This window comes from Moschus berezovskii, chromosome 11 (genome assembly GCF_049115385.1).
Source record: "Moschus berezovskii isolate FMDL1 chromosome 11, NW_MosBer_1.0, whole genome shotgun sequence".
Lineage (NCBI taxonomy): Eukaryota > Metazoa > Chordata > Mammalia > Artiodactyla > Moschidae > Moschus > Moschus berezovskii.
The window spans coordinates 13,776,599-13,788,880 of NC_142470.1; the positions used below are offsets into that span (position 1 = coordinate 13,776,599).

At 39.6% G+C, this 12,282-nt stretch overlaps 1 protein-coding gene across 1 annotated transcript in view; it reads right to left on the reverse strand.

The window, feature by feature from the left end:
- MRRF (mitochondrial ribosome recycling factor) overlaps positions 1-12,282 on the reverse strand; it is a 59,738-nt gene that overhangs the window by 47,307 nt on the left and 149 nt on the right. The window contains exons 2-3 of the mRNA XM_055399248.2: positions 5,956-6,167; positions 655-810 (exon numbers count right to left, since the gene is read on the reverse strand). Of these exons, the coding sequence (XP_055255223.2) occupies positions 655-810; positions 5,956-6,139 (340 nt within the window). The 5' untranslated portion in view covers positions 6,140-6,167. The remainder of the gene's footprint in view (positions 1-654; positions 811-5,955; positions 6,168-12,282) is intronic.

Sequence of the window (12,282 nt, forward strand, 5' to 3'; positions counted from 1 at the left end):
GGATTTTTCCTGCCTGCCTGCACCATTAGCTGACAACTCACTTCTTCCATCACATCTGCAAACAGTTCACCTAGACAGTTCTGACATTTCCCACTTAGAAAAGCCATTTTCAGGAAGTTATTAACCCAAACGGAATCTTCCTGGTCAAGCCCAGGGGTATAGAAATGCCTCAGGTGGGCATATCTGCAGCCAGTTGGTCCCCAGTAAGGGATAAGAATGGCCAATTCAGACAAAAAATGGACAAATCAGACCAAAGATGTCAGTTACTATGAGACTAAATACCTACAAGTTTTTAGAGTACAGTAATAATGAAAGTCCCATTTTCTGACAGTATGATTCCATGAGAGCAGAGATCATGCCTACTTTTGTTTACTGGGAACTAGCACAATGACTAGTCCATAGCAGACAAGTATGTGCTAAACGGATAAATGCAGTGTTAATACATGCTGAGCACCGTACAAGAGTCACTACACGTTACCTCACTTATTTTCATCCCCATCCCAAAGCTAGAAGACGGGAATTAGAAAAGGAAACTGAACACCAGAGAAGTAAAGTAACTGCCAGTGGTCACCAATTAATACGTGAAATCCAGTTCTGCCAAAGCAACGTTCTTGCCACCGTGCCCCTCTCCAAAACACAGGTTCACTCACTCACCTGGTGAGGTCCTTATGTTGACAGTCTTATTGAAATTATCCTTGAGTGCTTCTATCACAGACTTCATTTCTTCATCCACTTCTTCTAAGTTGATGATATCCTCAACCAAGGCAGTGTTAAGATTCATTCTGGTTTGGGACTGTCCTTTCCCTTTGGCTAGAAAGTCAACATTCAGTGAAATTAAAAGAAAAAAGAAATTATAAATAGAGACAATAAACAATGAGTTAAGAAAAAGAGAGACACAGAAAATATATTAATTCATTTAAAAATGAATCCTAAAACAAGGCCATGCAAAGTATCTGATGGCTGGTACAGACAGAACAGCAGTGGTTTAGCAATATGAAACACCACCAGCAGTAGTGACAATGGCTTATATTTTAGAAAACCAACAATATTGAGAACCGAGTAAAATTCCAGTTTGTATCTAAACCATCATAGTGATGTTCCATAAGCTATAATATATATATACATAGCTCACTCCCGTGAGTAATACAAATATTCTTGCATTCCTTTATGTAGGGTGTGGGAAGAGAGAAAAAGAATAAAAACATTTAAACACTACTATCTTATACTTGTTTATTAAATATTCAACATTTACTGAGATCATTCACAACAAATTTCATTAAACATCTAATGTTAGATCCTGTGCTATCTGTATACCATATTACAATTTGCAATGCAATTTCAAGTACATTCTTCTATTAGAATTCAAAGCAGCTCTCTGACATAGGAAGAACAGAGATTATTACTGCTCCCATTTTACAGATAAGGAAGTTGAGGAACAGCTATTTAAATGTTTTGCCCAAAGAAACCAACCACTAAGCAACAGAGTGATTTTTTTTTTGAACATTTATTTGCTTGCGTCATCATCTTGCCTGAAAGCTCTGAAGTTAACAGGCTAACGGCTTAGAATTTTCAGAACTGATAAAAAAGCTGAATTTTCAGATTTAGAAACAGTTTCAAACAGGATAGTAAAAGCAAATTCATACCTAGACATTTTGTGAATGCAGAAAACTGAGGACAAAGAGGCTGTGAAAACAGCCAAAGAGAAAAGACAAATTACCCAAAAAGGAACTTATGCCCATCAGTATCAGAAAGTTACATTAAGACCAATTCATATACAAATACAGACTCAAAAGACCTAAATTAATATTAGCAAACCAAATACAGCAACATACAGATTATGGAGCAAGCAACGTATATGCACATTACATATAAGAACAATGAGGGCTTATACCAAGAATGCAAAAGTGGTTTAATATCAGAAAAGGCTATTAATGTTGAGCCACCACATTAATAGATTGAAAAAAATTTTTTAATGCTCACTCAATAAATGCAGTAAGAGCACCAATAAAAAAACTAATACCCACTCAAAACAAAAACTCTTAGCAAAACAGGGACAGAAGATACTTGTTTAAAAGAGAGACTACCAAAAATAGAGCAAACATAATTCTTGATGTTAACACATAAGAAGTGTTCACTATAAAATCAGGACTAAAATAAGGATAACTACTATCAATAAGCACTTTTATTCGCATAAACCATCATAATATTGTAAAGCAATTATACTCCAATAAAAAAACCACTTTTATTAGAATTATATTAGAATTCCTAGACAATGCAGTTGGAAGGAAAGGAGAGAAGGAGGGAAGAGGGATGGAGGAAAGAGAGAAAAGAAATAAAAGGTATGTGGTATACAGATTGGGGAGGGAAAAACAAAGCTATCATTAAATATAGGTATTTTAATTATCTACATAGAAAATCCAAAAGAATACACAACGGTTCTAATAAAAGAGTTCAGCAGAGCTGCAATATACAAAATCAATGTATAATTATCAAAAGTATTCCTATTCATCAGCAACCAAACAGAACACATAATTTCTAAAAGACATAAACTTAAAGCAATGACTCTTGCAAAAAATAATACAGAATATATTTTTTACCTTAAGGCAGGGGAAAATTTCTTAAATAGGAAAAAAAGAGTACTGCTAATAAAAGAAAATGACTGACAAACTGGACTACATTAAAATTAAGAATGTCTGTTCTTCAGAAAAAAACACCATGAAAAGGTAATCATTATCAGCAATACATATATATGCAAAAGTCTTGTCTTTAGAAAACATTAAAATTCTTACTAGTCAATTTTTTAAAATCAGGTCAATTTTTTTAAATAGGCAAAAGATTGGAAACAAAGAGGATATCCAAATAACCAGTAAACAAATGAAAGGTGCTCACCATCACTACTCATCAATGAAATACAAATTAAAACCATAATGAGATATAATGGCACATTCATTAGAATGACTAAAAATAAAAAGGCTGACCATACCAAGTGTTCACAAGTAGATAGTGGGCAAATAGAAAGCTAAAACACCCTGGGGAGGAGAGTAACCTGACATGATCACTCTGGAAAACTGTATATTCTGAAATTTATATACACATAACCCAAGGCTCAATAATCCTTCCTCTTGGTATACACCCAGTAGAAAGGCAAACTTATGGGCACCAAAATGCATGTTCACAGTAGCATTATTTATTTTAGCTCAAAACTGGAAGCAACTCAAATATCCATTGACTATAGAAAACATACATAAATCATGGTACACACATTCATTGGGATATTGTAAAAAAATTATAATCTACCAACAACTACTACAGACAATAACGTGAACAAATCTCACGTGTAGGTTATTATCAAAAGAAGCCAGGCATGAAAAGAATCCATTCTGAGTTCAAAAAGGGCAAAACGAAATCTGCAGTGTTCAAGTCAAGAGAGGGGGTTGTCTTTTGAAGGGGGAGACCTGAAAAGGACAACAGCAAAGCTTCCAAAGTACAAGCGACGCTCTGTATCTTAATCTGGGTGATCATTACATGGTTGTGTTCACTTTGTGTAAATTCACTGAGTACTCACAATTTATGTACATACTTTTTCTGTATATATAACTTAAAAGTTGACTTTAAAAAACATCATATACCAAAGTGAGAAAAAATTATGATAGTCTAGAAATAAACCCAGTTGAAGAACTGTGCAAGATCTGTATGGAGAAAACCTGACAAAATGATTATAAATGTCACAGAGAAGAGAAAAGGAAGAAGAAGAAGGAACAAAAAAGCTAGTGTGTTCTGAAGGGAAAGATATGTACCACCAGATTCAAGACTTCATGACAGTGATTCAGGCATTAGGGAATTTAGTGCAGGGAGAGATGGGCAGTTCAACACATCGAGAGCTCAGAAATAAATCATATATATGAAGAAGCATATGACAGAGGAGGCATTACAGATCTGGGAAAAGAAGTTTCCCCTAAGTGAGGTTAACTTCCTTGGGGGTCCAGTGGTGAAGAATCCACCTGTCAATGCAGGGGACACAGGTCTGATCCCTGGTCCGGGAAGATCCCGCATGCCCAGAGGCAACTAAGCCTGTGCACCACAAATGCTGAGCCCATGCTCCACAAAAAGAGAAGCCTCTGCAATGAGAAGCCTGAGAGCCACAACGAGAGAGGAGCCCCCAGTCGCCGCCAACTAGAGAAAACCCACTGGAGCAACGAGGACCTAGCACAGCCAAAAATAAATAGATTTTAAAATATTTTTATTTTTGAAAAAACAAGTGAGGTTGACACACTTATTACTCATTTCAAAAAGAAATAAGATTAGATTCCCTATCGCCTATCATATTCAGAAATAAATTCCGTTATGGATTAAAGACCCAAATATGAAAAGTAAGAACCTTCAAAATACTTAGAAGAAAATACAGAAGAGATTTATGACTTTTGGGTAGATGAGGATATCTTAAATAAGACCGAAAAAGCACAAATGATAAAGAAAAGAACTGAAAAATATGACTGCATTAAAACTGATGTTCAATGAAAGACATTATAAAGTAAAAAGGCAAAGCAGATACCCGTAACATATACATACTGACAAAGGATCAGCATTCTTAATATAGAAATAATCCAATAAATCTAAAGGAAAAAGTCAAACAACCCACTTTTTAAAGAGGCAACCCAAGAAGATAAAAGCTGAATATGCAATTAAATATGAAAAGATGCTGCTTACGTGCTGCAGCTACCATCTGGTGCACTGGATGACTGCAGGGCTGTGGGCACAGGGCCCCGGGTTCCAGCTCTGCCACTAATTGGATATGATCATGGGCAAAGGTCTTACACATGGACCTCAGCCTCCTCACTTGCAAAATGGTGAGACACATGGTTCACTAGGTATTTAGAAGAATTTCTTCACTGGGTAATTATAATTCCTTCAATGGATAATTTATAAAGATCAAATTAAATTATTAAATGTACGTGAATTTAAAAAAAATAATCAATGAACCAACACATCAAAATTTATTACCATTATCACTATTAACTGAATATACATTCTCTATGCATTAATGCTTTTCCAGTTAACAGGAAAGGGGAAGGTCTGTGTGAAACCATAAAAGAAAAGCAGTGGGGAAAAAATACTCAGTAGCGTATTTCAAGCACCATCCTTGCGAGTGAACTCCCTGACCCACCGCTGCAAGTATTAACAGTAGGTCTGCTTGACAATGTTCTGTCACTCATTCATTCCTTCAACAAAACCTTTTAATATATACTATGTGTCAGGCCCTGTTAGCTCCTAAACAAAAGACATAGGTTGAAAAAAAAAAAAAAGACAGAGATGGAGTTTTTCCTCACAGGGTCCAGTATGGAAGACATAACAAACAACAATCAATCCTACAATTAATTAATTAATGAGTGCTTTGCTAAGTACATCAAAGATAAAATAACAGTGCGCACAAGTGCATGTAACAAGGGAACTGACCCAGCCTAAGAGGTCAGGAAAGGCTTTCCTGAGGAAGTGACATTTAAGCTGAGACCTGAGTTATATCAAAGTCTCATTCTTGGATGACATAAGCCATTAAGATCATCCATCTAAATCCTCGGCTCTCATACATCCCCACCCAACAAACTTCTGCTTTTAATTTTACTTCCAACACAGATCTTCCTGGAAGGAGAAAATACATTGATCCCTGTCCCAAGTATTCTGGCTTGCTTGCCACTTAGACCTCTAATTCTAAATCTAAAACAAAACAGTCGTTTTCTGAGCTATGGCAACATATGGGGCAGCATGGAAGTGAGAAAACAGACCCTCAGTTCTAATACCGTATCTGTCCCTGTGACCTTTCAAGCCTATCAACTGATCCCTGAGACATCACTTCTTCGTGAGGCACGGGGAGAAATTCAGAACATCTCTGAGATCTCTTCCAGCTCTGATCATTCAAGGGCTAAATATAAGACAGGGGCGAGGAGGTCACATCTCTACCTTTGGCTTTCTTGGTAGCAAAATGACGGACTGGTACGGTGGCATAGGCCATGCATTGCCCATGGTCATTCTGTCTTCTTCTCACTGTCTGCAGCGTGACTTCTGAAACAGGTCTGGTCAAGGCTGCAAGGGAGTTGCAAAAGGCAGGGTGGACCAAGCGGAAGCACCTTAAACCCAAGGCCATGACTGAAGACAATCCTTGTGAACATCCACTAAAAAGAACAAGACAAAAAGAAGATCTAAGTAACCCAGACTCTATTGTTAGTGCAACTTCAGAAAATAATCTGTACCAGTTAGCAAGCAAATCCTATCAATCCGTTTTGACCTGTGTGCTAGGTCAGTGGTTCCCAACCCATACCAGTTCGTGGCCTGTTAGGAACTGGGCAGCAGGGCAGGAGGTGGGCGGCAGGTGAACCAGCAGAAGCTTCATCTGTATTTACAGCCACTCCCCAGCCCTCGCATTACTGCCTGAGCTCCGCCTACTGTCCGATGAACTGCAGTGTTAGATTCTCACAGGAGCACAATAAATGTAATGCTCTTGAATTACCCTGAAACCATCCCCACCCCCTGCCAAGCTCTGGTCAGTGGGAAAATTGTCTTCCACGAAACCAGTCCCTGGTGCCAATAAAGGCTGGGGACCACTGTACTAGATAACTTAAATACATTATCTCCAGCCCTCCTCCTAACAGCTGTACAAGGATGTATGATTAGCCCCATTTTATAGGACAAAGAAACTAAGGCTCACAGAGATTTAAATATCTAGCTCACAGTCTGTAGGATGCCAAATCGCCACGCTCTTTCCACTACAGCAAATGCCAATTAGTACACAGGGAAGAGAGTTAAGTAAATGCATAGCAGCCTAAATCCTTAATGATGGTAATTAAACCCTTACAGGAAAAAAAAAAAAGCACAAAATCTTGATAAAGTTACACTATAAAGAGTAACGGCAGAGCACTGGAAGAGAATTTTACATAAAATCATTTCAACAGGCATAAAATGACTGGAAAATTCACACAACAGCATTTAATTAAAATTTTCTTTGGTTCCTTATGCACTGATTACCAATTAGAATGCACTTTAATGTGAGTCTGAAGCATGGCTGAGGTTTGAGGTCTTCCATGTTATAGAACTAAAGCTCTGGAAAATGCCACCCTCCTCGGTGTTAACACAAGTTACACACGATCCTTCTGAGGTTTTTGACTGTGGAAAGATGCTAAAGCCTACAGCTACCCCTGGGATAGAACAACAATTCTAGCTTACGGGCAAATGTGGGACTTCCCTTTTGGCTCAGTGGTAAAGAATCCGCCTGCCAATGCAGGAGACGCAACTTTGATCCCTGGTCTGGGAAGATCCCCTGGAGAAGGAAATGGCAACTCACTCCAGTATTCTTGCTTGGGAAATTCTATGGACAGAGAAACCTGCTGGGTTACAGTCCATGAGGTCACAGAGGCTCAGACACAACTGATCAACTAACATACACACACACATTACAGTCTGAATAAGAGCATGGGCTTTGCAGCCAGTACACCTAGAATCCAAGCCCATCTCCACCACTACCCAAATGCCTCTGAACATCACTGCACCTTGACTTCAACTGTAATAAAATGGAGATAATTATAGTTATTTCTTAAGGTTGGGAAAAATAAATTAGTTAATATAAATAAAACACATGGCACAGTGTCTAACAGACAACAGGGGTCCCCCCTAAAGAGTATCTACTGACAGCTATCACCTTTCCTTTCAAAAACTTCCATGCCAGAGTCAGACACAACAAAGAAATCTTACATATCATTACTAAAGTACAAGGAAGTCAAGAGTCAGTCATATCTGGATATGAATTTCAACTTGTGACTATTCATTTCACTTTCTGGGTATCATTTTCCTCAATTGTAAAGTGAGAAAAAAACAGTCCTGTTTTAAAATAAAATGAAGTAGTGAATCCATGTAACAACCAAGTACAGTGCTGGGAATACAGCACCTGCTGTAATTATTACTTTTTTTTTAAGAAAAGCAAACGAGCTGCACAAAGGCAAATAATTTCTCCCGATGGAATTTTTAATAGCAAGAGATGCTAGATTTCAGTGATCAGTGTACGATGTCAGTAAAAACAGATCTAGATTTTAAAAAAAAAAGTTTCCTCTTTTTAATCATTATCAATAGCTACTATTAACAGAGGTCAGGCCTGGCCGGCTTGCTTTACCCATAGAATTCATTTAATCCTCTCAAAAATGCCACAAAGAAAAGTATAATAATCTCTTCTTTATAGATGTAGAAACTCAGGCTCTAAGAGACTGTCACTGACCAAGAGGCTGGAGCTAATAGCTTTGCTCTGTAGCAGCAGCACTGTTCACAGATTTTGCCTGTAAGTGAGGTTTCTATATCTAGGTTTTTGCCTAATATAGCCAATGCCTAACCCACACTTAATATCCAAATATGGCTGTCTAATAAGGTGCTTTTTTTTTTTAATCTACAGGGTCTCAATCTGGCTGTTCCATTTAAGACAGGTTTCCTGGTGTTCCCGTTGTAGGTCATAATACCAATCCACAAAGCAACAGGAAATCAAAATGGGTTAGAAATAAACAACCTTTGACAGAAAACTCAACACCCAAAAGCGGACCCAGTACACGTGAACCGGAAGACAACTCTATAAATAAACCTCATTGCTGAAATGCTTAAGACATAGATTTTAAACTGCACAGAAGTCAGGAAACTTCAAAGTGGAAATTTGATAAAAGCAGCCCCTTGGACTCTTTACCTTAAGAATATTCATATCAGCACTCAGTTCAGCACAGAAGTAAAGGCAAGGAAAGGAACCATCATGCAAGCCCAAGTATTCTACAACAAAATTAACCTACAGTCGGAAAAAAATGCAGCAGGAAACATCTGACCTTTGGATGAAGTCTTGAACTGAAATGTCAGTTTGCCCACTTACTAGCAGTGTGAGCTTGGGGAGATCAACCTCTCTTTTTCATGGTGATATTAATGAGCTTTTAAAAACGTAATTATAACAATAATAATGAAACAATAGCTTATAATTTTATAGTAATAACTATGTGCCAGAAACAGTTCTAAGCGCTGAACTGCATACATTAACTCATTTGAGCGTCATAATAACCCTAGGAGATAAGTACTTATTATTATACCCATTTCATGGATAAAGACACAGAGGCAAAGATAAATAATTTGCTCAAGATTTTAATTCAGGCATTTCTGTTCCACAGTCTGTGCTCTTAAGCACTATCCAATACTGTGTACATCAGTCAGTTCAGTTCAGTTCAGTCACTCAGTCGTGTCCGACTCCCCGCGACCCCATGAATCACAGCACGCCAGGCCTCCCTATCCACCACCAACTCCCTGAGTTCACTCAAACTCATGTCCACAGAGTTGGTGATACCATCCAGCCATCTCATTCTCGGTCATCCCCTTCTGCTCCCGCCCCCAACCTTTCCCAGCATCAGAGTCTTTTCCAGTGAGTCATAAAACAGTGCAATTACTGGCATTATTTTTCAAACTGTTTAAATATTTTTTTAAAACTACGAGGTATGTATTCTTTATCCAAAGCTGAGATTCTCAAAACTTGAATTTTCCCACTTTTCGTAGAAGGTGCATTTTAACTTTGGAAAGAACTAGATGAGGAAGACAAAAGTCCTGGCTTATCCACCATCCCAACAACCCCTGCCAATTCAGTGGTATATTCGTTCACAACATGCAGATTCCTATAATATGGGTGTGCACACACAGGTCCTTGTTGTATATAAAATACTTCCACATGTATTACCTGATTCCCACAATAACCAGGCAACGTTGTGATTACCGTTCACACTGTACAAATTGGTAAACTAGTCTTTCATTCCCTTGAATAATTTCCTACGCCAGGGTCTTCAAAAATACTGTTGAATCTGCTTGGAATGATCTTCCCTCACCTCGTTAATGAACTTTTCTTTCAGACTTCAGCTGAAATAACACTTCCTCAGAGGATGCCTTCCTTGGCTATTTTCTCTAGCCCAATAGGTCAAATGTCCTATAGCCCCCTTTCTTAGTACCATGTACTTTTTCATGGCATTTATTTTAACAGATCAGTTAATATTTGTGTAATTATTTGATCGGGCTTCCTTGGTGGCTCGGTGGTAAAGAATCTGCCTGCCAATGCAGGAGATTCAGGTTCAATCCCTGGGCTGGGAAGATCCCCCAGAGAAGGAAATGGCAACCCACTCCAGTTTTCTTGCCTGGGCAATCCCATGGACAGAGGAGCCTGGAGGGCCACAGGACATGGGGTCACAAAAGAGTCGGACATGACTTAGCAACTAAATAATAATTTTTTGATCATTGTCTTATTCCCTCCATAAGAACTGACTGTAAGTACTACAAGGATTAAACTATGGTTGTCTTGTTCAAGGCTGCATCCCCAGTCCCTGGCACAGTTCTGAACACGGGAGACACTGAATAGATGTGAAGACTACATGAGTGAAAGTCTAGACTGTCCTTCCTCAAAGTCACATTGCTAGCACCAAAACAGAAATCAAAGCCACAGACAGTAGGTCCTGGGCTGTACTCCCCAACACTGCTTCCATAATCTCTTGGTTTGCCAGATTTTTCACTTAGAGACAAGAGGTCATGTTCTTCTCTAAATTCAGCAACAAGTGAAGGCATTTACAGTATCTGCCTAAAGGCAGGATCATGTCCCTCGCACAGCCAAAGGAAGGATGGGACCTTTGAACAGGTGGAGAAACAGCTTTTGTCTAAGGAGACCTGGTTTCCAATATTCCTATCTCATTACTCCCTGCCCAATATCCTTTTTAGATTCATAACTACAATGAGTCCCCTACATACAAACAAACTCTGTTCCGAAGGCTTGTTCATAAGCCCGATTTGTTAGTAAGTCCAACAAAGTTAGCCTAGGTACCCACCTAACACAAGCAGCTATATACTACTATACTGCCATAGGTTTATAATACGTTCCAATCTTCAAAAGCTCACAACTTGAAGGTTTGTATGCAGGGAACTTACTGTACCTTGTATTCAAAAAGCACCTGCGGAAGCTGACCTGAGACTTCTATTACGTCATTTCTTCTACCCAGGTTTTCTTTCCTCAACTATAATACAGAGGGTCAGACCAGGTTTTCAGTCTTTCTAACTACGAAGCTCCCCAAGATTCTGAGAATGCAATAGGGTGGGTGAAAGGAAAAATGCAACAAACTTAGAGAAGACCTGGGAAAGAGCGCTGGTTCCAGCACTTCATAGGTATGTAACCTTCAGTTCAGTTCAGTTCAGTCGCTCAGTCGTGTCTGACTCTCTGCGACCCCATGAATCACAGCACGCCAGGCCTCCCTGTCCATCACCAACTCCCGGAGTTCACTCAAACTCATGTCCATCGAGTCGGTGATGCCATCCAGCCATCTCATTCTCTGTCATCCCCTTCTCCTCCTGCCCCCAATCCCTTCCCACCATCAGTCTTTTCCAATGAGTCAACTCTCCGCATGAGGTGACCAAAGTATTGGAGCTTCAGCTTCAGCATCAGTCCTTCCAATGAACACCCAGGACTGATCTCCTTTAGAATGGACTTAGGTAGGTCAAAATCTCCGAACCCCAATCTCACCTGTAGATGACAACAGTTTTGTCATCTACAGGTGAGATTAGGGCCTGGAGATAGCGGGGCGATCCAATGAGCTAAGCGTTGCAGAAGCACTTTATAAACATAGAAGGGCAATTGAAATTACAACTGTCTTGCTACTGGACGGCACAGAGTAATGGTTAAAAGGTGAGACTTTTAAATTTGGGCGCCATCTTTCAATCCGCCTGTAGTGCGGGAGACCTGGGTTCGATCCCAGGCTTGAGAAGATCTCCTGGAGCAGAGAAAGGCTACCCACTCCAGTATTCTGGCCTGGAGAATTCCATGGACTATATTTGGACACGACTGAGCAACTTTCACTTTCACTTCACTCATAGCGACACGACCCGTATTTTATTTCTCCGAGTTTCCATTTCTCCAGCATACGGGATTAAAAAAAAAAAAAACCTATTCCCACAGGATTGTTCTGAAAATTAAATGTTCCTGCCAGTTAGCAGGCTACTAAAATAGCTGCTACTATTTAGTAAGCCTGGCTCTCATTCTGAAGGTCCCTGGGTGATGAAATGAGCCCCGCCCCCAACCCGTGAGACTCGCTCGGATCGACAGGTCCCGCTCTCAGCCGTAAAGGTCAAGCCGGATTTTAATGGAACGCGTCGGGGACGGTGTTTAGGCCCCCTTATTGTATCGAGAAGTCCCTGAGTAGAGGTCTCCGGGACCCGGACCCCGCGCGCGCTTCCAGGCCGTGCTGAGGCCACTCA